The 23,519-nt window shown below is 53.4% G+C and overlaps 1 protein-coding gene across 4 annotated transcripts in view; it reads left to right on the forward strand.

Moving 5' to 3' along the window:
- Positions 1 to 23,519, forward strand: part of SLC39A11 (solute carrier family 39 member 11) — a 91,949-nt gene that overhangs the window by 55,501 nt on the left and 12,929 nt on the right. For all 4 annotated transcript variants that reach the window (XM_077787397.2, XM_085556633.1, XM_085556634.1 and 1 more), the window contains one exon: positions 11,973 to 12,042. In XM_077787397.2, the coding sequence (XP_077643523.1) occupies positions 11,973 to 12,042 (70 nt within the window). The remainder of the gene's footprint in view (positions 1 to 11,972; positions 12,043 to 23,519) is intronic.

The following is a 23,519-nucleotide window of genomic DNA, read 5'->3' on the forward strand; positions in this document are numbered from 1 at the left end:
TTGGATAATTTGTTCCAAAGCTGGGAATGCCAATGGAAAGGATAAATTGATAATGACAGGAGATGCCAAACTGCAGACTCTTGCTGCTAATTAATATTCATACATGCCGGCTTTAGCAGAACATTAATTATGTATTTAATCAAGCCCTGTTTATTCTGGTTTAGCTTTGTACCTTGGGTGGCTGTTAGGCTGAAGATTTCACATTAATTAAAATGTTACTGCTGTATCACAAATAACAATTAGCGAGGTGTGAGCTGAGCAGCCTCCCCCTTGTGCTGGGAGGGGAGGGACCCTCCGGGGCTGGATCCCGGGAGCTCCAGGGATGCTCCCGGGGGGCTCTGCCCTGCTCCCCGCTCAGGGCTGGCTCTGCTGCCTGGCTGCAGGGGCTGCAGGAGCCCCTGGTGCTCCAGGAGAGGACCAAGGCTCTGTTCTGCTCAGCCTCACACCCTGGGGGCTTGGAATTGCAGAGCTGTGAGGCTGGGGAAGCTCACCAAGCTCAGTCCGAGCTGTGCCCAGTGCCCCCCTTGTCCCCAGCCCTGGGTGCCACCTCCAGGTGTTGGAACTCCAAATGTCCCTCAGACATTTTTGGAGGTTCCAGGCCCAGGTCAGAAGCATTTGAGACCCTGGCAGGCAGCTGCAAACAGCTGTGATTTTGGGTTTGAGCCATGGAATGAGTTACCAACTTTGCAGGTGGAACAAACAGTCACAAAAGTTTAGATATTATAGGAGAGGTAGTCACAAAGTAGAGGGGAAATTTTTTTAGTATTGTACAGGAGGGTTTTAACACCTGCACAGGGAGGTTTTTACTTTGTACATGGGGGTCAGAGGTTTTAAGATGGAGGAATGTAGGCCGATCCTGTTCCTCCTCTTTCTCCTTCCTTACCTCCATGTTCTTGGTGATGTTGGCACTCACAGATTGGTTTAGAGTAGAAAAGCACCATTTAATATAGGTAATGGGCATTGGGAAAACTGTCACCATGTCACACGTAATGTACATATAAAAGACAGCAGCAGCCCTGGGTGGGAGAGAAGAAGCAGTCGGGGTCAGAGAGGATGTCAGGGTGTGTGTGTGCCTCTGCCTGAGCTCTGAGCAAACCACAGCAGCCCCAGGAGAAAATCTTTTAGATTACTTGCAATAAACTGCCTTGAGACCAACAACAGAGACTGCTGAGCCTTTCTTTGGGAGCTCGGGCTGGAGGAGAGACTTTTCCAGCACACGGAGCTCCTGAACCAGGCTGGGGTTCTGCCATCCAGCCCCTCCCTGGATGCCTGCAGGGCTGGGGACTCCAGCAGCCCATTCCAAGGCCTGGCCACCCTTCCCAAGGAGAATTCTCCACCCTGAGCTGCCCTAGCCCAGCCTGAGGCCATTCCCTCTCCTCCTGTCCCTGTTCCCTGGAGCAGACCCTGACCCTCCAGCTGTCCCCTCCTGTCATGGTTTGTGCAGAGCCACAAGGTCCCCCCTGATCCCCCTTTTCTCAGGCTGAGGTCCTTCCCAGCTCCCTCAGGAGTTCTCCAGCCCCTTCCCAGCTCCCTCAGGAGTTCTCCAGCCCCTTCCCAGCTCCCTCAGGAGTTCTCCAGCCCCTTCCCAGCTCCCTCAGGAGTTCTCCAGCTCCTTCCCAGCTCCCTCAGGAGTTCTCCAGCCCCTTCCCAGCTCGCTCAGAGGAGTCACAGGGATCCTGTGGGGACTTCTGGTGGCTCAGGCAGACCTGGTGTCCCTCCCTGTGGCAGTCCCTCCCTGTCCTTCCTGAGGCAGGGAGGGGTTGCAGGTGTCGGTGGTGACAATTCCTGCCTTGCTTGCCCCTGGCTGGTGGGAAATGTGTGTTCCCCACCCTCCAACCCCACCCAGGTGACAGCAGGGACCTGTCCCGTGCCTGCCCCGGGGCATCCAGCCAGGACAGGCAGCGGGGCTGCTGCCAGCCAGACACAGGGGATGCTTCCAGCCCCAGCACGTTGCCAAGGAAACCTGAAATTCCCGATTTTCTTTCTGCTGTGCTGGGCAGAGCTGGGTGGACCCAGCCTGAGCCCATCCCAGGGTTATCCTTTGCTCCCTGCAGGCACAGCCTCACTCCTCTGCCTCCAGCCCAACCCCTCTGGGATTTTTCCCAAGATTCTGCTTCCAATCCAACCCCTCCAGGATTTTTCCCAAGATTCTGCCTCTAATCCAACCCCTCCAGGATTTTTCCCAAGATTCTGCCTCCAGCCCAACCCCTCCAGGATTTTTCCCAAGTTTTTTCATCCAGTCCAACCCCTCCAGGATTTTTCCCAAGTTTTTGCATCCAGCCTAACCCCTCCAGGATTTTCCCCAAGTTTCTGCCTCCACTCCTGAGCAGAGGGGTCTGGAAGGAGTAAAGGGACGTGGCAGAGCCACCAGGTCACAGGGTGTGGTGGCACTGGCGTGCCCTGCTCACCCCAAACCTCACAGAGGTTTCCTCTCCAGTTCCCAGTGCCAGGAATCCATTAACGAGCTGGGATTGATTTATTTTTAATGAGGAGGAGCAGGGCAGAACCTGTGAGCTGAATAGGGAACAAATCCCTGCCAGGGAGGGCCAAAAGGTGGGAAGGAGACCCTTGGAGGTGCTGACAGCTCTGGGAAGGGTGACTGAGGCTCCTGGAAGCTGCTCTGGCTTGGGGGGAGGATTCCTGCACGCCCAGGTGGCAGCAGCCAAGTTCCTTCCCCTTGGGATTGAATTTGGAGGTGGCAGCAAGAGGCTGTGCCCTGCTTTGGCACTGCCTTGTGGCGTTTTGGGGTGTGGGAATCCAGGGAATGCCTCTGGCTGCCCTAGCAGGTCTGGGACCCTGGCAGGGGTCAGGAACCCCCTGGACAGAGCCCCCAGAGACACTGGCTGTGATCTCTGTCCATGGAAAAGAGTTTTCAATCTTACAGCATTAATTACCAGCTCTGAGTGTTTGATATCAGTAATAATTAAGTGTGGCACGGGTTCAAAAGTAAAATTTTAGGATTCTAGATGAGGGGTCCAAAGGGGACAAGCTGGAGGAAATTGGGTGTGCCTTGTCCTTTTTCTCCTTCTCCATGCCCTCCATGTCTCACTGTGGTGTTGGCATTTTTCTGTTGGTTCAGGCTGGGGACACACTGTCCAACGTAGGTGACAGATATTGGCACGTTCTTGTAAATGCAGCCCAGGGAGTTTCTGGTATTTAATGTTTGTCACATCCCACTGAGGGCAGAGCCCCACACGCTGCCCTGCAGGACAGAGCTGGGCAGGGCAGCAGAACATGTGAGAGATGAACAGAATAAACAACCTGGAAACCAGCATAGACCAAATAAGGGGAGTGGGAATCGAGTGGAAAAGTGTGAAAATAGTTAAATAAGGGAAGCAGAATCCTAGTGAGAAAGAGGAAAAATGGGAATATAGAGACACAATGAAGCAGCATCCTGGTGAAAAAGAGGGAATATAGTGACAGAAAGCAAGCAGGGCCCTAGTGAGGAAAAGGGGAAATGAGAATATAGTGACACAAAGGAAGCAGGATCCTGGTGAAAAAGAGGGAAATAGGAAAATTATGACACAAATGAAGCAGGATTGTAGTGAAAAAGAGGGAATTAGGAAAATTATGACACAAAGGAAGCAGGATCCTAGTGAGAAAGAGGGAAATAGGAATATAGAGACACAAAGGAAGCAGGAGAGTAGTGAGAAAGAGGGAAAATATGAATATAGTGACAGAAAGCAAGCAGGATCTTGGTGAGAAAGAGGGGAAATGGGGAAATAAAATCAGCTAGGCAGAAGCATGGTGAAAGAGAGGGAAAATGGGGAAATAAGGGATGCTGAACATTGCACAGGAGGAACATTCCACACCCCTCCAGCCTCATTTTGGGGTTTGTGCCTGATTTGTGGGGTTTGTATTTGATCTGTGGGGTTTGTATCTCATTTGTGGGGTTTGTGCCTGATCCATGGAGTTTGTGCCTCATTTGTGGGGTTTGTGTCTCATTTTGGGGTTCGTATCTCATTTGTGGGGTTTGTGCCTGATCCATGGAGTTTGTGCCTCATTTTGGGGTTCGTATCTCATTTGTGGGGTTTGTGCCTGATCTGTGGGGTTTGTGCCTCACTCCTGGGGTTTGTACCTCACCCATGGGGTACCCATGGGGTTTGTGCCTGTTCTGTGGGGTTTTTATCTGACCCATCGAGTTTGTGCCTGATCTGGGGGTTTGTGCCTGACCCATGGGGTTTGTGCCTCATTTGTGGGGTTTGTGCCTGACCTGTGGGGTTTTATCTGACGCATGGGGTTTGTGCCTCACCCCTGGGCTTTGACACCTCCCAGGTGAGCTCCCTTAGCACCTGAGGGGTTTGTGCCTGATCTGTGGGGTTTGTACTTGATCCATGGAGTTTGTGCCTGATCCATTGGGTTTGTACTTGTTCTGTGGGGTTTTTACCTGACCCATGGGGTTTGTGCCTGATCTGTGGGGTTTGTGCTTGACCCATGGGGTTTGTACTTGTTCTGTGGGGTTTTAATCTGACCCATAGGGTTTGTGTCTCACCCCTGGGCTTTGACACCTCCCAGGTGAGCTCCCTCAGCTCCCAGGGGGTTTTGTGCCTGACCATGGGGTTTTTATCTCACCTGTGGGGTTTTTACCTGACCCATGGGCTTTGTGCCTCACCCCTGGGCTTTGCCACCTCCCAGCCGAGCTCCCTCAGCACCTGAGGGGTTTGTGCCTGATTTGTGGGGTTTGTGCCTGATTTGTGGGGTTTGTGCCTGATTTGTGGGCTTTGTGCCTCACCCCTGGGCTTTGCCACCTCCCAGCCGAGCTCCCTCAGCGGTGCTGGTGCATCCCTGCTGTTCCCAGCTGCAGTTCCGGGCGCTGCAGCTTTTGGAAGCTCTGAGCAGCCCCAGGAGGGTCCGGCAGAGCCCGGCCACCCCCTGTGCCGAGCTGGAGCAGCCCCTGGCAGGAGGGGGCTGGGGAGAAGGGAGGGGGCTGCTCATGGCAGCAGCGCTGGGGCTCCGTGCTGGGCTGCCAGATTGCAGTTCCTGGGAAAGGAGGTGATTTCCAGGCTGCTTGCTTTGTCATTAGCAAAAATTGATTGGATTCACCCTCCTGGGACAGGCCCTCGGCCTCCCGAGGGAAGGGCAATGAGCGCCAGATTGCATCTCAATTATGAACGGCGCTGATTATTTGTATGAATATGCTCCCAGATCCATTACAGGGCTGGGAACATTCATTTGGAGTGATGGGTTTGTTTTGTTTTTTTTTTTTATTTTCGTGGGGCTGTTGAAATTGAGGCTGTTTTCCAATTGTTGATTTTAATGAGGATTTGGGAACCCGCCGGGGCTCAGCAGAGCGTGAGAGCAGGAGCCGGTTTAGCTGCACCCATTAATCTGTGCCTCGTCTGGGTGATGCCTCTTCCTGGAATTCCAACATCCCTCCTGCCCTGCCTATTCCTGGCTGCTCCTGGGCACTTGGAACACCCCCCATTCCCACTGGAAGGGCTCCTTTTTAGTAAGGAAAAGGAGGAAAAGGTGTTGCATCCCAAGGAAGATGCAGGAATGGGGTGTTGGTGGGGACAGGGAGCTCGTGGGCAGCAATTCAGTGGAATTTCAGGGCACTGGAGCAGGGTGCTGGCCCTGGGGCTGCCTCAGAGGGGTGGAAAGGTGCACATCGCAACGTCCATGGATTTTCTGCTCTGGGGAGAAAATCCGGATTTTCTGGGATTGGCTCCCGTGGCAGCTCCGGGGGAATTCCAGAGGGAGTCAGGGATGAGCGGGGATGGCCCCTGAGCAGGGGGAGGAGAGAGGTCCGAGGGGATGGAGACAGAGCCGGGAGCGTTCTCCATCCAGAACGTTCCAGAACGTCCCACGGCACTGACTCGTTAACGTCCCGTTAATTGTCACATCCCCAGCAGGGCTGGGACGTCCCCAGGTGACATCCCCAGCCATGTGGGATGCCCTCAGGTGAAGGACACAGGTGACATTCACAGGGGAGAGATGCAGGTGACATCCCCAGCCATGGCTGCTGCTCTCGGTGAGGGACACGGGTGACATCCCCGGGGCTCAGGTGACACCCCCAGGGCTCAGATGACATTCTCAGGTCTGGGTGATGCCCTCAGGTGAAGGACACAGGTGACATTCTCAGGTGAAAGATCCAGGTGCCACCACCAGCTCTGGGTGTTGCTCTCGGTGAGGGACACAGGTGACACCCCCAGAGCTCAGGTGACACCCCCAGGTTTGGGTGCTACTCTCAGTGAGGGACACAGGTGACATCCCTGGGGCTCTGATGACATTATCAGGTCTGGGTGATGCCCTCAGGTGAAGGACACAGGTGACATTCTCAGGTGAAAGATGCAGGTGACACCCTCAGGTCTGGGTGCTGCTCTCAGTGAGGGCTCCAGGTGACACCCCCATGGCTCCAGGTGACATCCCCAGGGTTCAGGTGACATTCTCAGGTGAAACCTCCAGGTTTCAGTGCTGTTCTCAGTGTAGGACACAGGTGACACCCCCAGGGTTCAGGTGACATTCTCAGGAGAAGGATGCAGATGACACCCCCAGGTCTGGGTGCTGCTCTCAGTGAGGGCTCCAGGTGACACCCCCAGGGCTCAGGTGACATTCTCAGGTGAAGGATGCGGGTGACACCCCCAGGTTTCAGTGCTGCTCTCAGTGAGGGCTCCAGGTGACACCCCAGGGCTCAGGTGACACCCCCAGGCTTGGCTGCTGCTCTCAGGCTGGTTTTGGCTCTGCTCCTCAGGGCTCTCCCCACTCCTCCCAGGCAGCTGGAGGCTCTGCACTGGGAGCAGCTGAAGGAAATTCCACGTTTTCCAGGCTGGGAAGCTTTCCTGCCAGCCTCAGGCTGGTAAGGAAGGGACAGGGTGGGTCTCTGATGTCCCCCTGTCACCAGCTCATCTGTCAAAAACTCATTTGGAGGCAGCCAGTGACAGGCACTGATAACACATCGGTGTTTTGTCAGCAGCAGCAGGCACAAAGGTGACAAAAGGCAATTAAATCCAGGATTTTCACCAGCTGGAATGAAATATTCCACTGAAATATGCATGTGGGAGCTGCTTTCCTGCCTTGTCCCCATCAGATCTCAGGTCTGTCACATTAAAGCAGTGGCCTGAGAAAGCATTTACGTGCTGGGAATGAAACTTTAAATATCTCTGATGGATTCAGGTGCTGTGGGGTCAGGAGAGCTCAGTTCCAGCAGGGTCAGTCCCTGCTTTTAGCTCAGTCCAGCTTGGGTAATTTGGGAAAGAATTTTCTGCTTCCAGAGAAGTATTTCCAGGATGGAGGAGTTCTGGGATGTTGGACAGTTGCTTGAATGCTTTAAAACCAGGTGGAATTCTTTAAAATTGGGTGGAATTCTTTCAAACCAGGTGGAGTTATTTCAAATCAGGTGGAATTCTTTAAAATTGGGTGGAATTCTTTAAAATCAGGTGGAGATCTTTCAAATCAGATGGAACGCCTTAAAATCAGGTGGAATTCTTTAAAACCAGGTGTAATTTTTAAAACCAGGTGGAATTCTTTCAAATCAGGTGGAATTTTTGAAAACCGGGTGTAATGCTTTAAAATCAGGAGGAATTCTTTAAAATCAGGTGGAGCTCTTTAAAATTGGGTGGAATTCTTTAAAATCAGGTGGAGTTCTTTAAAACCAGTTGGAATTTTTTAAAATCGGGTGGAGTTCTTTCAAATCAGGTGGAGTTCTTTAAAACCAGATGGAGTTCTTTCAAATCAGGTGGAATTCTTTAAATTCACGTGGAGGTTGAGTTGTCAGCTCCTGCTCAGCTGCTGCAGCTCCATGGAACTGAACTGAGGATTGAAATGAGGATTTGCTTTTGTGGGAGGAGGAGAAAAGAGGAAAGGGTGGGATGAGGATGGGCTGGCTCCTGTGGGGGTTAAACCAGGATTAGGAATAAGCAGGATTTCCTCCCGCCTCCCAAATTCCACCTGAATGCCCGCAAACCCTCAGGCGGCGGGGGAACCTACAAACCTGGCAAATCCTTGGAAATCTGCTTAATCCTTGAGCAATAATGGCAAAATGATGTTTCCTGGAGGGCCCTGGGCTTCAGGCTGCAGGGAAAAAGCTCTGAGTGGCAGTGCTTAAACTCTTGGAGAAATCCAAACCTCATTATGGCAAGATTAATTTCCCACTAGGAACTTAACAGCTCTTCCAAGAGCAGGATGAATAATGGATGAGACCTCGGCAGCTGGAGAAACCTTCCCTCCCTGTGCCGAGGCAGGAGACTGGGCTGCAGAGCCCCTCTGGCAGGACCTGGGGGTCCCAGTGCTGTGGGATGTGCAGATCCTGCAGGATTTGGGAAGTCTTTGGGCTCGGTTTCATCACAGGGATGGATTTTTTGGGATCAGCTCGGGGTGTCCGTGTTGGTAGCCACAGTCCCGCTCATGCAAAGGGGGTTCTCAGCATGCTAAATTCCCTTTTTCTCACCAAAAAGAGGCATTTCCTGCTGTTAAATCCTGAATTCCTGCTGGTTTTCCCTGAGTTCTGCAGGCACTGTCCTCTGCTGAGCCCTGAAAACCCCTCAGGCACAGCTGGGGGTTTTGTAGGAAGAAGATTTTTGACAAATCCTGCTTTTCCTTCCATTCCTGCCTTCTTCTTCACTGGCTCGGGATTTAGGGGAGATATTGGGAAGGAATTCCTGCCTGGGAGGGTGGGGAGGCCCCTGGATCCCTGGAAGTGTCAGAGGCCAGGTTGGACAGGGTTTGGAGCCCCTGGGACAGTGGAAGGTGTCCCTGCCATGGCAGGGGTGGCACTGGATGAGCTTGGAGATCCTTCCAACACAAATTGTTCCAGGGTTTTAGGACTCCTCTGCCCAGGATGGTGCCAAGAGCCAGAAACTCCCCAGGGCTCTTTGGTTCTCCAGCTGCTGTCCGAGCCTGCAGCAGTGGGAGGATGGAAATGAAATATTTAGAATAAACCACAGCACTGGGTTGAAAGCATCCCACAGTCCCTGCTCCATCCCACACTCCCTGCTCCATCCCACAGTCCCTGCTCCATCCCATAATCCCTGCTCCATTCCACACTCCCTGCTCCATCCCACACTCCCTGCTCCATCCCACAGTCCCTGCTCCATCCCACAGTCCCTGCTCCATCCCACAATCCCTGCTCCATCCCCCAATCTCTGCTCCATCCCACAATCCCTGCTCCATCCCACACTCCCTGCTCCATCCCACAGTCCCTGCTCCATCCCACACTCCCTGCTCCATTCCACACTCCCTGCTCCATTCCACAATCCCTGCTCCATCCCACAATCCCTGCTCCATGGGATCCGAGCTCCCCTCCCCTCCCAGCTGCTGGGCTGTCCCTGCTGTCCCTGGGTCCCCCTGCTGCCCCCACACCTGCTCGGGTGGCTCCTTGGCCGCTCTGGGACCATCCTTGGCTCATTTGGGATCCGGCTCCATCCCAGCCATGGGGACCTGGCCCAGCTGCCGTGTCCCCTCCTCCTCCTCCTCCTCCTCCTCCCCCCGAGCTGTCCCCCCACGCTGCAGCTCCTCCCCGAGCAGCTCAGCCCTTCCCCAGCACCATCTGCTGCCTCCCGTGGCGGGGATCTGGGATCTGCTCCTGGGTTTGGGATCTGCTCCCGGGTCTGGGATCTGCTCCTGGGTTTGGGATCAGCACCTGGATCTGGGATCTGCTCCCGGGTTTGGGATCTGTTCCTGGGTTTGGGATCTGCTCCCAGATTTGGGATCTGCTCCCAGATCTGGGATCTGCTCCCGGGTTTGGGATCTGCTCCCAGGTTTGGGATCTGTTCCTGGGTTTGGGATCTGCTCCCGGGTTTGGGATCTGTTCCTGGGTTTGGGATCTGCTCCCAGATCTGGGATCTGCTCCCAGATCTGGGATCTGCTCCCGGGTTTGGGATCTGCTCCCAGATTTGGGATCTGCTCCCGTATTTGGGATCTGCTCCCAGATCTGGGATCTGCTCCCGGGTTTGGGATCTGCTCCCAGGTTTGGGATCTGTTCCTGCGTTTGGGATCTGCTCCCAGATCTGGGATCTGCTCCCGGGTTTGGGATCTGCTCCCGGGTTTGGGATCTGCTCCCAGGTTTGGGATCTGCTCCTGGATCTGGGATCTGCTCCCGGGTTTGGGATCTGCTCCCAGGTTTGGGATCTGCTCCTGGATCTGGGATCTGCTCCCGGGTCTGGGATCTGCTCCCGGGTTTGGGATCTGCTCCCGGGTTTGGGATCTGTTCCTGGGTTTGGGATCTGCTCCCAGATTTGGGATCTGCTCCCAGATCTGGGATCTGCTCCCGGGTTTGGGATCTGCTCCCGGGTTTGGGATCTGCTCCTGGGTTTGGGATCTGCTCCCGGGTTTGGGATCTGCTCCCGGGTTTGGGATCTGTTCCTGGGTTTGGGATCTGCTCCCAGGTTTGGGATCTGCTCCCGGGTTTGGGATCTGCTCCCGGGTTTGGGATCTGCTCCCGGGTTTGGGATCTGCTCCTGGGTTTGGGATCTGCTCCCGGGTTTGGGATCTGCTCCCAGATCTGGGATCTGCTCCCGGGTTTGGGATCTGCTCCCGGCAATTGTGGGTTTCCCTCCACAGCAGGGACTCGCCGTGGCCTCGCCCCTCTGCCAGAGCTATTTCTGCTCCTCACATCAGCCATTTGGAAGGGGAATTGCTAAAAAAGGGCTTTTTCCCTTTGCGTGCTGCTCCCTGGGCGAGCCACGCTTCCAGAGGGATTTTTGGGAGGAGCAGTGCCCGGCCTGGATTGGTGGGGCTCTGTGGCCGGATGGAGCCCAGGCAGGAAATTCCATTTTCCAGGGTTGTGCCCCAGTTCTGCTGAGCCCCCCAGGGCACCCCCACCCTGCAGGGCTCAGCCCCTGCTTTGGCTCCTGCCTGGCACATCTGGGGACAGTGGGAGCACCTGGCAGGACGTGTGACCCCCAGGTGTGGCACGTGCCACCCGTGCCCCTCCCGGAGCTGGAACCCACGGCGGGATTTTTGGGCCAATTTTTTGGGGATTTTTGGGATCTCCTTGCCCTCCAGCCCCGTTTTAGGGCTGGTTCTGCTCTGGTTTTGCCCCTGCCCTGGGCTCCAGGCTCTGAGGAGCTGCCAAGTGTTCTGGTTGAGGACTCAGGGATGGGGATGTCGTGATTATCCCGGGGAGTTCTGCTTTTCCTGGTGTTTCCAAGGCAACTGGGAACTCTCAGGGCCACAAACACGCACATGGTGCCCTCCTGAGAGCTCTGAGACTCCTCCTCCAGTTTCCCACCTGTTGGAATGCTCACCTGAGCCCCTCCTTGGAGGCTCTAAAATCCCTCCAGTTTTGGTTCTGTCCTCTGAACATTCCCCCCAGCCCTTGCTGGGAGGGCAGCGAGGCCACCAGGCTGGAAAAACCCCAAAAATGGGGATTTTAAACCAAGGGGGATAAAATATTGAGGCTTTGGTGCTTTCTGGAAATCAGGGTTTGTTTTGTTTTGTTTTGTTTTTTTCCCTGGGAAGGCTTTTCAGCTGTTATCCTTGTGGTTTATGGGATTAACTGTATTTAAAATTATGGGATTAGCCGTAATGTACAATAATCTGCAAGGCAGGAATTTTCTCATGGAATTTGGCTTTCCTTGTGCTTTGGAGCCTGTCCCCACAGGTGTTGTGCTGGTTTTGGGGCACAGAGAGAGGGGAGGGGGCACTGCTGGGAGCCTGGTCCTGGTGTAGCCCAGCTCCTGGGGGATTCCTGGGAGAAGCTGGGCTTTGGTTCTTCTGGAATGCCCCAAGCTTGGCTGAGCCTTTTGGAGCAGCTTTGCTGTTTTGCCCTGCTTGGCTCCTTGGTGAAATCCCGTTCCAGCTGCTGGGGATTGGGATCTTTTCCCCTTCATCAATCCAGAACCTTCTCCCCGTGCTGGAGAGCAGCTTGGGTCCATAGTGGGAATCCCTGGGCAGCGCTGGATTGAATTCTCCTGGATTCAAATCCAGGATCCCCCTGGGCTGGGCTCCTGTTCCCCCCAGAAGCACAGCAGGAGGGCTGGTGGGCTCAGGGCTGCACCTTACTGGTCCTTACTGGTTTTTCCCTGCTGTTTCAGAGGGCCTGGCAGTGGGAGTTGGATTCGGGGCCATTGGGAAATCCGAGTCTGCCACGTTCCAAAGTGCCAGGTAAGGCCCAGTCCTGCTTTTTGTGTGTTCCTTTGCCTCTTGGAGCTTGGCTGTCCCACCTTGTCCCGTGCTGGGGGGGGTTGGAGATCCATGGATTGATGAAACCTGCCTGGAAGCACAAGGGTGGCAAAGGGAGTGGAAGAAATTCCTGGTGCTGCTGCGTTTTCCTCACGCTGTGCTGGCCAGATGTGAGAAAAGGTTTCTGGTGCTGATGGTCCCGCAGTGGCTCCGTGGTTTTTGGCTCTCTGGGATCACTGGAGCTGGGGAGAGGCAGCTGAGTGTCCCAGTGGGTGCTGCTGCCTCTCAGGAGTGCAGCCAGGGATTTTGGGGTGTTCATCCTGCTCCCTTCTCCCTGTTAAGCATCCCTGGGGATGCTCAGCTCAGCACTGGCAGCTGCTTTGCTGTGGGGAGTTCCAGAGGAGAGGACAGGAGAAAGGGGATAAGGCTGGGAGCTGGGGATGTGTAAATCAGGGGGAGATGAGGGAAACCTCAGCCTGGTAAATCCCTTTTCTTGGAGCTGGCAGCAGGAATGGTGGAATCTCCACCCTCCTCTTCCCAGTGCCCCTGCCTGGTGTCTCCGTGGCTCCCTGCAAGATTCCTTCATCTCCTCCTCCTCCTCCTCCTGCTGCTGTCCCACCTGAGAGCTGCTTCCAGACAGGATCCCTGGCACAGGGAAATGCTGGGATTTTCCCTAAAAGCAGCATCCCATGGTGGGAGCAGCTGCTGGGAAGCATCTGGTGGCTTTGTGTGCCATCCCTGCCAGGCAGGGACGCTGGAATTGGTGGCAGGGAAGGCTCCTGGTCCTCTTGGCATCCTGCTACCCCCGAGTCCTGGCATTCCTGCTCCTGGCAGAGCTCCCAGGAAAACCCTTCCTGGCACTGCTGCCTCTTGGGGGCATCAATCATGCAGCTCCTCCAGACTCTGGGATTTTGGGCACTGGGGACTGTCCTGCTCCTCCCAGCGGGGGCACAGCACGGCTGGCAGCGTCCACCCCGGCAGAGCTGGGCTGGGTGGAGAGGAGGAGGAAGGGAAAACAAACCTGGAATGGAGCTGGAAGGGAAAACAGACCTGGAGAGGAGCTGGAAGGGATAACAGACCTGGAGAGGAGCTGGAAGGGGTAACAGACCTGGAGAGGAAGGAGGAAGGGATAACAGACCTGGAGAGGAAGGAGGAAGGAAAAACAAACCTGGAGAGATGGGAGGAAAGGATCACAAACCTGGAACGGAACTTGAAAGGATCACAAACCTGGAACGGAGCTGGAAAGGATCACAAACCTGGAGAGGAGCTGGGGAGAAGGGAGGAATGAGTAACAAACCTGGAGAGGAGGAGGAAGGGATCACAAACATGGAGAGGAGAGAGGAAGGGATAACAAACCTGGAGAGGAGGAAGGGATCACAAACCTGGAGAGGAGGAGGAAGGGATCACAAACATGGCGAGGAGGAGGAAGGGATAACAGACCTGGAGAGGAGGGAGGTAGGGATCACAAGCCTGGAGAGGAGCTAGAAGGGATAACAGATTTGGAGAGGAGGAAGAAGGGATCACAAACCTGCAGAGGAGGAAGGCATCCCAAACCCGGAGCGGGGCTGGAGGAGCTGCCGAGCCTTTCGAGAGCTGCTGGCACCTCTCAAACGTGCCGGGCTCTCCCCGTGCTCTGCTGCTCCCTGCCCTGTGCCCCTGCTGCTCTGGCCCTGGCACCTTGTTCCTGAGGAGAACGGCTGCAGTTTAGGGAGAAATTCCTCCCGGTGAGGGTGGGGAGGCACCTGGATCCGGGAAGTGCCCCAGGCCAGGCTGCTCCAGCCTGGGATAGTGGAAGGTGGCCCTGGCTTGATCTTTGAGGTCCCTTCCAACCCAAACCTTGCCATGATTCCTGCTGAAGGATCTGTGGGGTCGGACAGCTGGTTTTGGATCCGTCCAGGTTGGTTTTGGATCCATCCAGGCTGGTTTTGGATCCATCCAGGCTCGTTTTGGATCCATCCAGGCTGATTTCAGGTCCCTCCGGGCTGATTTTGGGTCCATCCAGGCTGATTTTGGGTCCATCTGGGTTGATTTTGGGTCCATCTGGGTTGATTTTGGACCTGTCCAGGTTGATTTTAGATCCATCCAGGCTGATCATCCTCCCAGCTGATTTTGGGCCTGTCCAGGCTGATTTCGAGTCCCTTCAGGCTCATTTTGGATCCATCCAGACTGATATTGGGTCCATCCAGGCTGATTTTGGAACTCTGCAGGATGATTTTGGGCCCATCCAAGCTGATTTTGGGTCCAGCCAGGCTGATTTTGGACCTGTCCAGGTTGATTTTAGATCCATCCAAGCTGATTTTGGGCCCATCCAGGATAATTTTGGGTCCATCCAGGCTGCCCAGCCCCTTCTGTGGCCCGGCACAAGCCGTGCCCCACAAAGACCCATCCCAAAGCTCCCATTCCCAATTCCCTGGCTGCCACAGATGCCACAGGGAGAAAAGCAGGATTCTGCAGCTTTACTCCCTGCGTTCCCCTAACCTTTGGGGATCAAAAGCTCCTCATACACCCAGCAGAGGCTCAGGAACAAAAGGAGATTTTTTTTCTCCCTCAATGCTGGGGGAGCTGAGCAGGCAGGAGCAGCTGGGGCTTTTCCAAGGGCATCAGTCACGGGGATGAGGGTGGAGCAGGGAAATCCCAAAGCGAAGGGATCAGCTGGGAAGGGGCAGAGTCGCTGCCTGCCATCAGTGTCAGCTCCGGGAAATGGTTCCGGAATCTCCAGGAGGGTTGGAGGTCGTCCCTTGGTGTTCTGGAGGCTTGAAAAAGAGCTGGAATAGAGATCTTTTTAGATAGATTATGTTTATATAGAATATAAATTCTATTATAAATTACATTAACTAGAAATTCTATTATAAATTCTATAGAATATAAATTCTATTATAAATTCTATAGAATAGAAATTATATCATAAATTTTATAGAATATAAATCATATGGAATTTCCATGATATTAAATCATATAGAATTTATATTCTATTTTATAGAATATAAATTATATTGAATTTATATTCTATCGTATTTATAAATATTGTATTATATTATATTATTATAATATTATACTATTATAATATTATTATACTGTACTGTATTATATTGGTATATATTATATTATAATATATTATGTTCTTATCTATTATTATATATATTTGTCCTGGTTCAGGATATGTTATATATGTATTATATATATTTCTATAATATATAATAATATTATATAAATATATAATATATATTTATATTATATAATATATATTATATATATTATATATAATATATATATTTTTATATATTTATATATAAAAATATATAATATATATTTATATAATTTATAGCATTTATATTTATAGAATTTATAGAAATAGACAATATTATCTATTTCTATAATTTATAGAGTTTATATTTATAGAATTTATAGAAATATATAATATTTTATTGAATGTGATGGGTAGTGCTGGCTCTGGACACATCCAGAGGGAAAATTGCTCCTTGGACACAGCTCTGGGTCAGGATCCCCCTCACATCCATTCCTTTTAATGGAGCAGCTCCGTGCCTCAGTTTCCCTGCTCCATCCCGCCTTTCCTTCCCCGGGTGGGACCGAGCCTCTGGGGCAGGCTGGTCCTGCAGAGCTGGGCCTCCACCCTCGCAGGAGCAATTCCTTCCCCAAATCCCGCTTGGATCCGTTCCTGGCTCCGCAGGGATGCCAAGGGCTGTCCCGGGGCTGTGAGCAGAGCAGGAGCAGCCCCACAAGGGTGCTCCCAGCCAGGGGCACTCCTGGGAATTGCTGAAACCCCAGAAATGAGAATTAGGGAGAAGGGAATCCCATCTTGGAACACGCCTGGAGCTTGGATGTGCTGGATCAGCTCAGCCAGCCCGGGAATCCATGGGCTCGGGAGGGTCCTGGGATTCTCCATCCCACCCAACCCCCTAGAATCCCGGGATTCCCCATCCCACCCATCTGCCAGAATCCTGGGATTCCCCATCCTGTCCATCCTCCAGGATCCTGGATTCCCCATCCTGCCAATCTCCCAGAATCCTGGGATTCCCTATCCTGTCCATCCTCCAGGTTCCCGGGATTCTCCATCCTGCCCATCATCCAGAATCCTGGGATTCCCCATCCTGTCCATCCTCCAGGATCCTGGATTCCCCATCCTGCCAATCTCCCAGAATCCTGGGATTCTCCTATCCTGTCCATCCTCCAGGATCCCAGGATTCTCATTCCTGCCCATCACCCAGCTCATCCAGCATCCCGGGATTCTCATTCTTGCCCATCCTCCAGGATCCCAGGATTCTCCATCCTGCCCATCTCCCAGAATCCTGGGATTCTCCTATCCTGTCCATCCTCCAGGATCCCAGGATTCTCATCCCTGCCCATCACCCAGCTCATCCAGCATCCCGGGATTCTCCATCCCGGCCCTTCCCGGGATTCTCCTGCGCGTTTCTTTGCTGCCACCGGGTGTGCAGGCTCCGTTCCTGCGCCCGGGCTCCTCCGGGATCCTCCGGGAGCCGCGGCGGGATCGGAGCCCCTGGCCGGGATTTTCGTACGTGGGGAGAACCCACGGAGAGGCTGTGCCTGGGAATGGGAACGGGAACGGGAACGGGATTGGGAACGGGAACGGGATTAGGAACGGGAACGGCTCCCCACTGCCAGAGGGCAGGGTTGGTTGGCTACTGGGAAGGAATTGTTCCCTGTGGGGGGCTGGGATGGAATTCCCAGGGAATTCCCAGGGAATGCGGCTGCCCCATCCCTGGAATGGGGTTTGGCTGGGATGGTGGCAGGTGCCCCTTTTGGGGTGTTCGGTGGGGCTGAGCTGTTCCCAGCCCAGGCAGGAGCATCCCTCGCTGCTGTGGGACCCTGCTGCTCCTGCCCCGCATTCCAGCGGTGGGAATGTTGGGAATCGCCGCGGGGTGGGAACAGCAGCTGGGGCCGAAGTGCTGCGGGCACGGGAGAGGAGCCAGCGCCAGGACAGCGCGGGCGTGCCCGGCGGGGGAGGCTCCCTCCCGATGGGAATGGGGAAGGCAGGAGCTGCTCCTGGCCGCCTTCCAGGCAGGAAGGTAACGAGAAGGGCAGCCATGGCTTGAAAAAGCCGCTCTGCCTCCTCGTGTTCTCCCCCGAACGGCGGGGGAGGGATCCCTCCCCTCCCCTCCCTTCCCCTCCCCTCCCCTCCCCTCCCCTCCCCTCCCTCCTTGGGTGGCTGCGGTAACAGGAACCAGATGGGGCTGGAGCTGCGGGGAGCGGCACGGGCGGGCGTGGGCAGGGGACACGCAGGGGACAGGCAGGGGACAGGGAGGGGACACAGAGGGGACAGGCAGGGGACAGGGAGGGGACACGCGGGGGACACTCAGGGGACACCCAGGAGACACGCAGGGGACAGGCAAGGGTCTGACAGGGGACACACAAGGGATACTCAGGGGACATGCAGGGGACACAGAGGGGACAGGCAGGGGACACAGAGGGGACAGGCAGGGGACAGGCAGGGGACACAGAGGGGACACGCAGGGGACACTCATGGGACAGCCAGGGGACAGGCAGGGGACACTGTGGGACACTCAGGGGACACAGAGGGGACACAGAAGAGACACGCAGGGGACACAGAGGGGACTGACAGGGGACACAGAGGGGACACAGAAGAGACACGCAGGGGACACAGAGGGGACTGACAGGGGACACAGAGGGGACACAGAGGGGACACGCAGGGGACACTCGTGGGACAGCCAGGGGACACTGTGGGACACTCAGGGGACACAGAGGGGACACAGAAGAGACACGCAGGGGACATAGAGGGGACAGGCAGGGGACACAGAGGGGACATGCAGGGGACACTCGTGGGACACTCAGGGGACACAGAAGAGACACGCAGGGGACACAGAGGGGACTGACAGGGGACACAGAGGGGACATGCAGGGGACACTGTGGGACACTCAGGGGACACAGAGGGGACACAGAAGAGACACGCAGGGGACACAGAGGGGACTGACAGGGGACACAGAGGGGACATGCAGGGGACACCCAGGGCTGTCTCCCCTGCTCCCCTTTCCTGGTGCCTTTCCCAAGGCTGGATGGAGCAGCAGAGGGACCAGGCCAGGTCCCTGCTGCTGCCACACCCGCCGTGTCCCTTCCGCCAAGTCCCTCCGTGGCTCCAGAGGGTGGCAGCAGCACAGGGGTCCCCGGGGTGATCCCGAGCCCTCACCCCATGGCCTGGGGTGCTGGGGAGCCGTGGCTGGGATCCCGGGAGCACAGGGGGAATGGGGTCCCTGGTGTCTCTTTTCCTGCCTTTTCCCATCAGCAGCTCTTCCTCGGAGGATCAGCACGAGCGGCTGATTATCCCCTTCCCATCCCACCCCATCGTGGCAGCAGAGTGTGATCCTGAGGGATAAGTGGGGTGCAGGAGCCTCCCAAATCCTAAATGTGCCCCTCCCAAATCCTGAATCTCCCAGATCCTGAATCTCCCAAATCCTGAATGTGCCCCTCCCAAATCCTGAATTTCCCAAATCCTGAATGTGCCCCTCCCAAATCCTGAATTTCCCAAATCCTGAATGTGCACCTCCCAAATCCTGAATGTGCCCCTCCCAAATCCTGAATCTGCATCTCCCAAATCCTGAATCTTCCAAATCCTGAATGTGCACCTACCAAATTCTAAATCTGCATCTCCTAAATCTGCCCCTCCCAAATCCTGAATCTCCCAAATCCTAAATCTGCATCTCCCAAATCTTGACTCTAGATCTCCCAAATCCTATATCTGCATCTCTCAAATCCTGAATGTGCCCCTCCCAAATCCAAATCTGCATCTTCTAAATCTGCCCCTCCCAAATCCTGAATCTGCCCCACCCAAATCCTGAATCTCCCAGATCCTGAATCTCCCAGATCCTGAATCTCCCAGATCCTGGGTGTGCCCCTCCCAAATCCCGCAGGAGCTCTTTGCTGTCTGCAGGAGCTCATCCCCGTGCTGGAGGCGAGCACACAAAAGCCAAATCCATTTTCTTATGGAGTCTTGCTGCTTCCTGAGGTTTTTTTTTTTCTGTCAAGGAGAAATTTGCCATAAAATGAATTTCCTCGGGCAGGATTGCAGGAATTCAGGAGTGAGCAGAGGGAACAGAGAACTGCTGGAAAAAACCTGTGCCAGGGGAATTTGCTTTTAACAGGAGAAGTGTTTGGGAATGAGCTGGAGGAGGAGGGTGTGTGGTGAGCAGTGCCTGCACCTTGGCTGGCTGATTTGGGCAGGAAAAGGGAATCTGGTGCACAATGAACTTGGAACCAGCTGGATTTCTGTGCCAGTTCCTGGCTGGGTGATCTCCTCCTCTGTCAGGAGCCCCAGCTCTGTGTTTCCAGCAGGTGGGATGGATGTTCCCTGCACCCTTGGCTGATTTTTCTGCCTGCCAGTTGTGGTTCTGCTCTGGCTGAGCTGTTTTCCAGCTGGGATGTGAAGGGATGCTCTTCCAGTGGGAATATCTCTGTGTGGGTGCAGCTCCAAGTGCCCCATCCCACAGTTGTGGGGTTAATTTAGGATCCCTTGTGGCTATAATTTCAAATATTTGATCCAAAGTTGTTGTTAAGGCTGGAAAATGGAGCCTGGGGAATGCCAAACCCTGGATTTTCACTGCATTTTTTGCTTGGATCTTGGGAAGCTGATGTGGCATTGGTGCTGCAGGATGCTGGGGCACCTTCCCTGTGCTCCTGGCACGGACAGGGCACAGCTGCTCCTCTGCTCCCATCCCAAATAAGCTGGGCCAGGGCAGCATGGGCCTCACTGTTCCAGGGAATAACCTGGCTGCTTGCAGGCAAAGCAATCCCTGTGAGTGTGACTGGGACTGAAGGATGGGGATGGAGCAGGGATGGATTTCCTGCACTCTCCCTGCACAAAAGCACGTGGAGATTTTCCTTTTCCAGGCCAGGCAGCTCCTGTCCCTGTGCTGGGAATGCAGAGGTGTCTGGGATGGCAATTCCATGGCAGTGCCCATCCTGGGCATCCTGCTGCCCCTCTGCATCCATGTCCCCATCCCACTCCTGTGCCTGGTCTCACGGGGTGGAGCCAGCAGCATTCCCAGCTGTGCCTTTTTCCCTGGAAAAGCCCTGCCGGAGGGCTGCTCTTCCCCAGGCCAGGGCAGGTCCAAGGGAAACGCCCTCAATTCCTCCAGCTGGGAATTTGGGGAGCAGAAGGAGCTGATTTGTGAAGCCACAGCTGCTCTGGGCACCAGAGAATCCAGGTTGGATTGGACACAGAGAATTTGGGGAGCTGAAAAGGTTTTTGGCCGGGCTGTGCCTCGGGATGAAGCTGAGGGTGGATTTTGGGGGGTTTGTCCCAGGGGACCCCCTGAGCTCCCCTGTCCCTGCTGAGCTGCTGGGCAGGGCTGGTCCCTCCTGGAGCCCCTCTCGGGTCTGGGGATGGGTTTGGAACTCGTTTGAGGCGGGATTTTTGGGTTGGTTTTGGTGCTGCTGTTTGTTTTTTCTCATTTTTTACATGGGTGAGAAGGGTGAGTTCGGCTTGCTCCTTTAGAGCATCATTTAGAGGTTACAAGGTTTTTAGTTACAGGACTTTCTAAGGATTTATTGACTAATGAAACGCTACTAACAAGGATATTTGTGGTTTTGACTTAATTTTAGAATATTTCGTATGTTAGAGTGTAAGTTTTCTTAGCTAATTATGTTATGACAAACTTACAGCACTGTGTGCTAAATTTCTTGTTTATTTTAGTAATTGCTTTCATTTTTTCTGTATCTCAAACTTTGCAACTTTAAACTTGCTTTTACCTAACATAAGTATATATATGTATATATAGGTATATATATGTATATATATAAAAAAGATAAGTATATCTTATATATAATAAATATATATGTATTAAATATACTTTAAACTACAAATCTACATTCTCACTTCTAGTGCCTAAGTTTAGAAGCTTTTTCTAAGGTCTCAGATCAAATCTCGTCTTTCATTTTAAAATCTAGTTTACAACCCCAAAAGTTGCAAAAATTCTTTATATTTCCAAGCCTAACAGGTTTGCTCCAGGGCTGATCCTGGCTCTCCATGGATGCTGGGAAGGGAGAAATTAAAATATCTATCTATCTATCTATCTATATCTGTCTGTCTGTATATTTATATTTATATTTATATTTATATTTATATTTATATTTATATTTATATTTATATTTATATTTATATTTATATTTATTTATATTTATATTTATATTTATATTTATATTTATATTTATATTATTTTTGAGTTTTATTATGGCGCAGAGTTAACATGGGGGTGCCCAGCTCAGCCTGCTTTGGTTTCCCATGGACCATCCCACCCCCATCCTCGATTCCCTCCATGAAATCTCTGTTGGGACAGAGGGGAAAGGAGCAGGGAAGTGATGGAAACAGAAATATTTCCCCCCCTGGACGATGCTGGGGATGTTTCCTCCAGCACAGCACAATGGTTCCCATTCATGCTGCCTTTTGCTGGGAATGCTGGCCTTGTTTGGATCTGCTGTGCCCACGGATTGTTTCCTGTCCAGCTCTGGTGGAACAGACAGCAGAGGAGCTTCGGCCTGACAGGCAGACTTTGAGCAGGGCTTGGAAAATATTATTCCATGGGACAGCCTGTGCCTCCCACGCTGCGTCTCTCAGGCTGGGGGAGGGAAAAAAAAAAAAAGAAAAAAAACAAAAAGAAACAAAAAAGAAAAATGAAAGTTTGATTAATGTAGGGAGATTGAAACCAGGCAAAAATGTTATCCTGTGTTTGGTGGGGATGAATGGGAATCATTGTGGCACAGCACACGGTGGGGTTTGCTCTTCACACTCCCAGCTTCTGGCTCTGCTGGGGATGGAGCCAGAGCAGCTCAGGGAGAGCAAAGATCCAGAGTGGGGCTGGACCCTGATCCAGAGGAACTCAGAGCAAAGATCCAGAGTGGGGCTGGACCCTGATCCAGAGGAACTCAGAGCAAAGATCCAGAGTGGGGCTGGACCCTGATCCAGAGGAGTTCAGAGCAAAGATCCAGAGTGGGGCTGGACCCTGATCCAGAGGAGCTGAGAGAGCAAAGATCCAGAGTGGGGCTGGACCCTGATCCAGAGGAGTTCAGAGCAAAGATCCAGAGTGGGGCTGGACCCTGATCCAGAGGAGCTGAGAGAGCAAAGATCCAGAGTGGGGCTGGACCCTGATCCAGAGGAGTTCAGAGCAAAGATCCAGAGTGGGGCTGGACCCTGATCCAGAGGAACTCAGAGCAAAGATCCAGAGTGGGGCTGGACCCTGATCCAGAGGAACTCAGGGAGAGCAAAGATCCCCAGTGGGGCTGGACCCTGATCCAGAGGAACTCAGAGCAAAGATCCAGAGTGGGGCTGGACCCTGATCCAGAGGAATTCAGGGAGAGCAAAGATCCAGAGTGGGGCTGGACCCTGATCCCTGTCCGAGCCCAGGAACAGCTCAGGGAAACCCCCCCGAGCTGGGGCAGGGGGGTCCCACCTCTCCCCAATCCCAGAGAAAGGGAGTAGAGCCCAGCCCCGCTACAGAGCAGGGGGGAAGATGCTCATTAAACACCTTTTAATTAACTGCCTGGGGGGTGAGGTTCATTAGGGAGCTGGGAGGGTCCTGCAGGGTTTTTGGGGGCTGGGGTGGCCCCGGGGGTGCTTCAGCTCAGCTCTGGCAGGTTTGGGGAGCCCCAGAGCAGGGGAGGCTCCTGAGCTGCACCCCGGCTCAGCACCTCTGGCTGAATCCCTCCTGCTTTGTCCCACATCCCTGCTTTGCCTTGCATCCCTCTTTTTGCACATCCCCACTTCTACCCACATCCCTGGTTTTATCTCTATATTCAGCTGGGCTCTGATTCCCTGGGGCTTCTTTCCAGGAAGGAAAATCAGGTTTGTTCACCTCCCTCATCCTCAGCTCAAGATTTGTTCACCTCCCTCATCCTCCTCCCCTCACTTTTATTTTCTGTAAGGAAAGGAGCCGTGTGATCCAGGCAATAAATCCCTAAAAACCACCCCTTCAACCATTCCCCCACCCCAGCACGGCCTTTACGCTGGGATTTCATGGCACATCAAGTGATTTTCCATGTGAAATGTGCTCCCAGGTTGGAGATTCAGACAAAAAGGAGAGAATTGATGCTTTCTGCATGGAACCATAAACATTAATTGGGAGTTTTTATATGTGCACCAGAGTCCCAGCCCTGCTTTTAGACCACCCAGCTTCTGTGGGTGACTGATTTAAAAAAAAAATACAATTTAAAAAACCTTTATAAAGTTCTGTATCTCCCTGCAGCTCCAGCCCTACCCCAGATCAATGCAGCCACCTCGTTAAATCCCACTTTATTTAGGGCTGGCCCACTGTGAATATGTAAAAATTGAAATTATTTGCAGGCTGATGCTGTTTTAAAATAGAATTAATGAGGTCTCACATGAGGATTGTCTTAAGGTATTTAAAAACAGGGGGGGTAAGGGTTTAACTGGAACCTCCTGGTGCTGGTTGGAGGTGCTGCCAGGGAAGGATGTG

Source organism: Lonchura striata, chromosome 18, assembly GCF_050655825.1.
Source record: "Lonchura striata isolate lonStrDom1 chromosome 18, ASM5065582v1, whole genome shotgun sequence".
In the NCBI taxonomy this organism is placed as follows: Eukaryota; Metazoa; Chordata; class Aves; order Passeriformes; family Estrildidae; genus Lonchura; species Lonchura striata.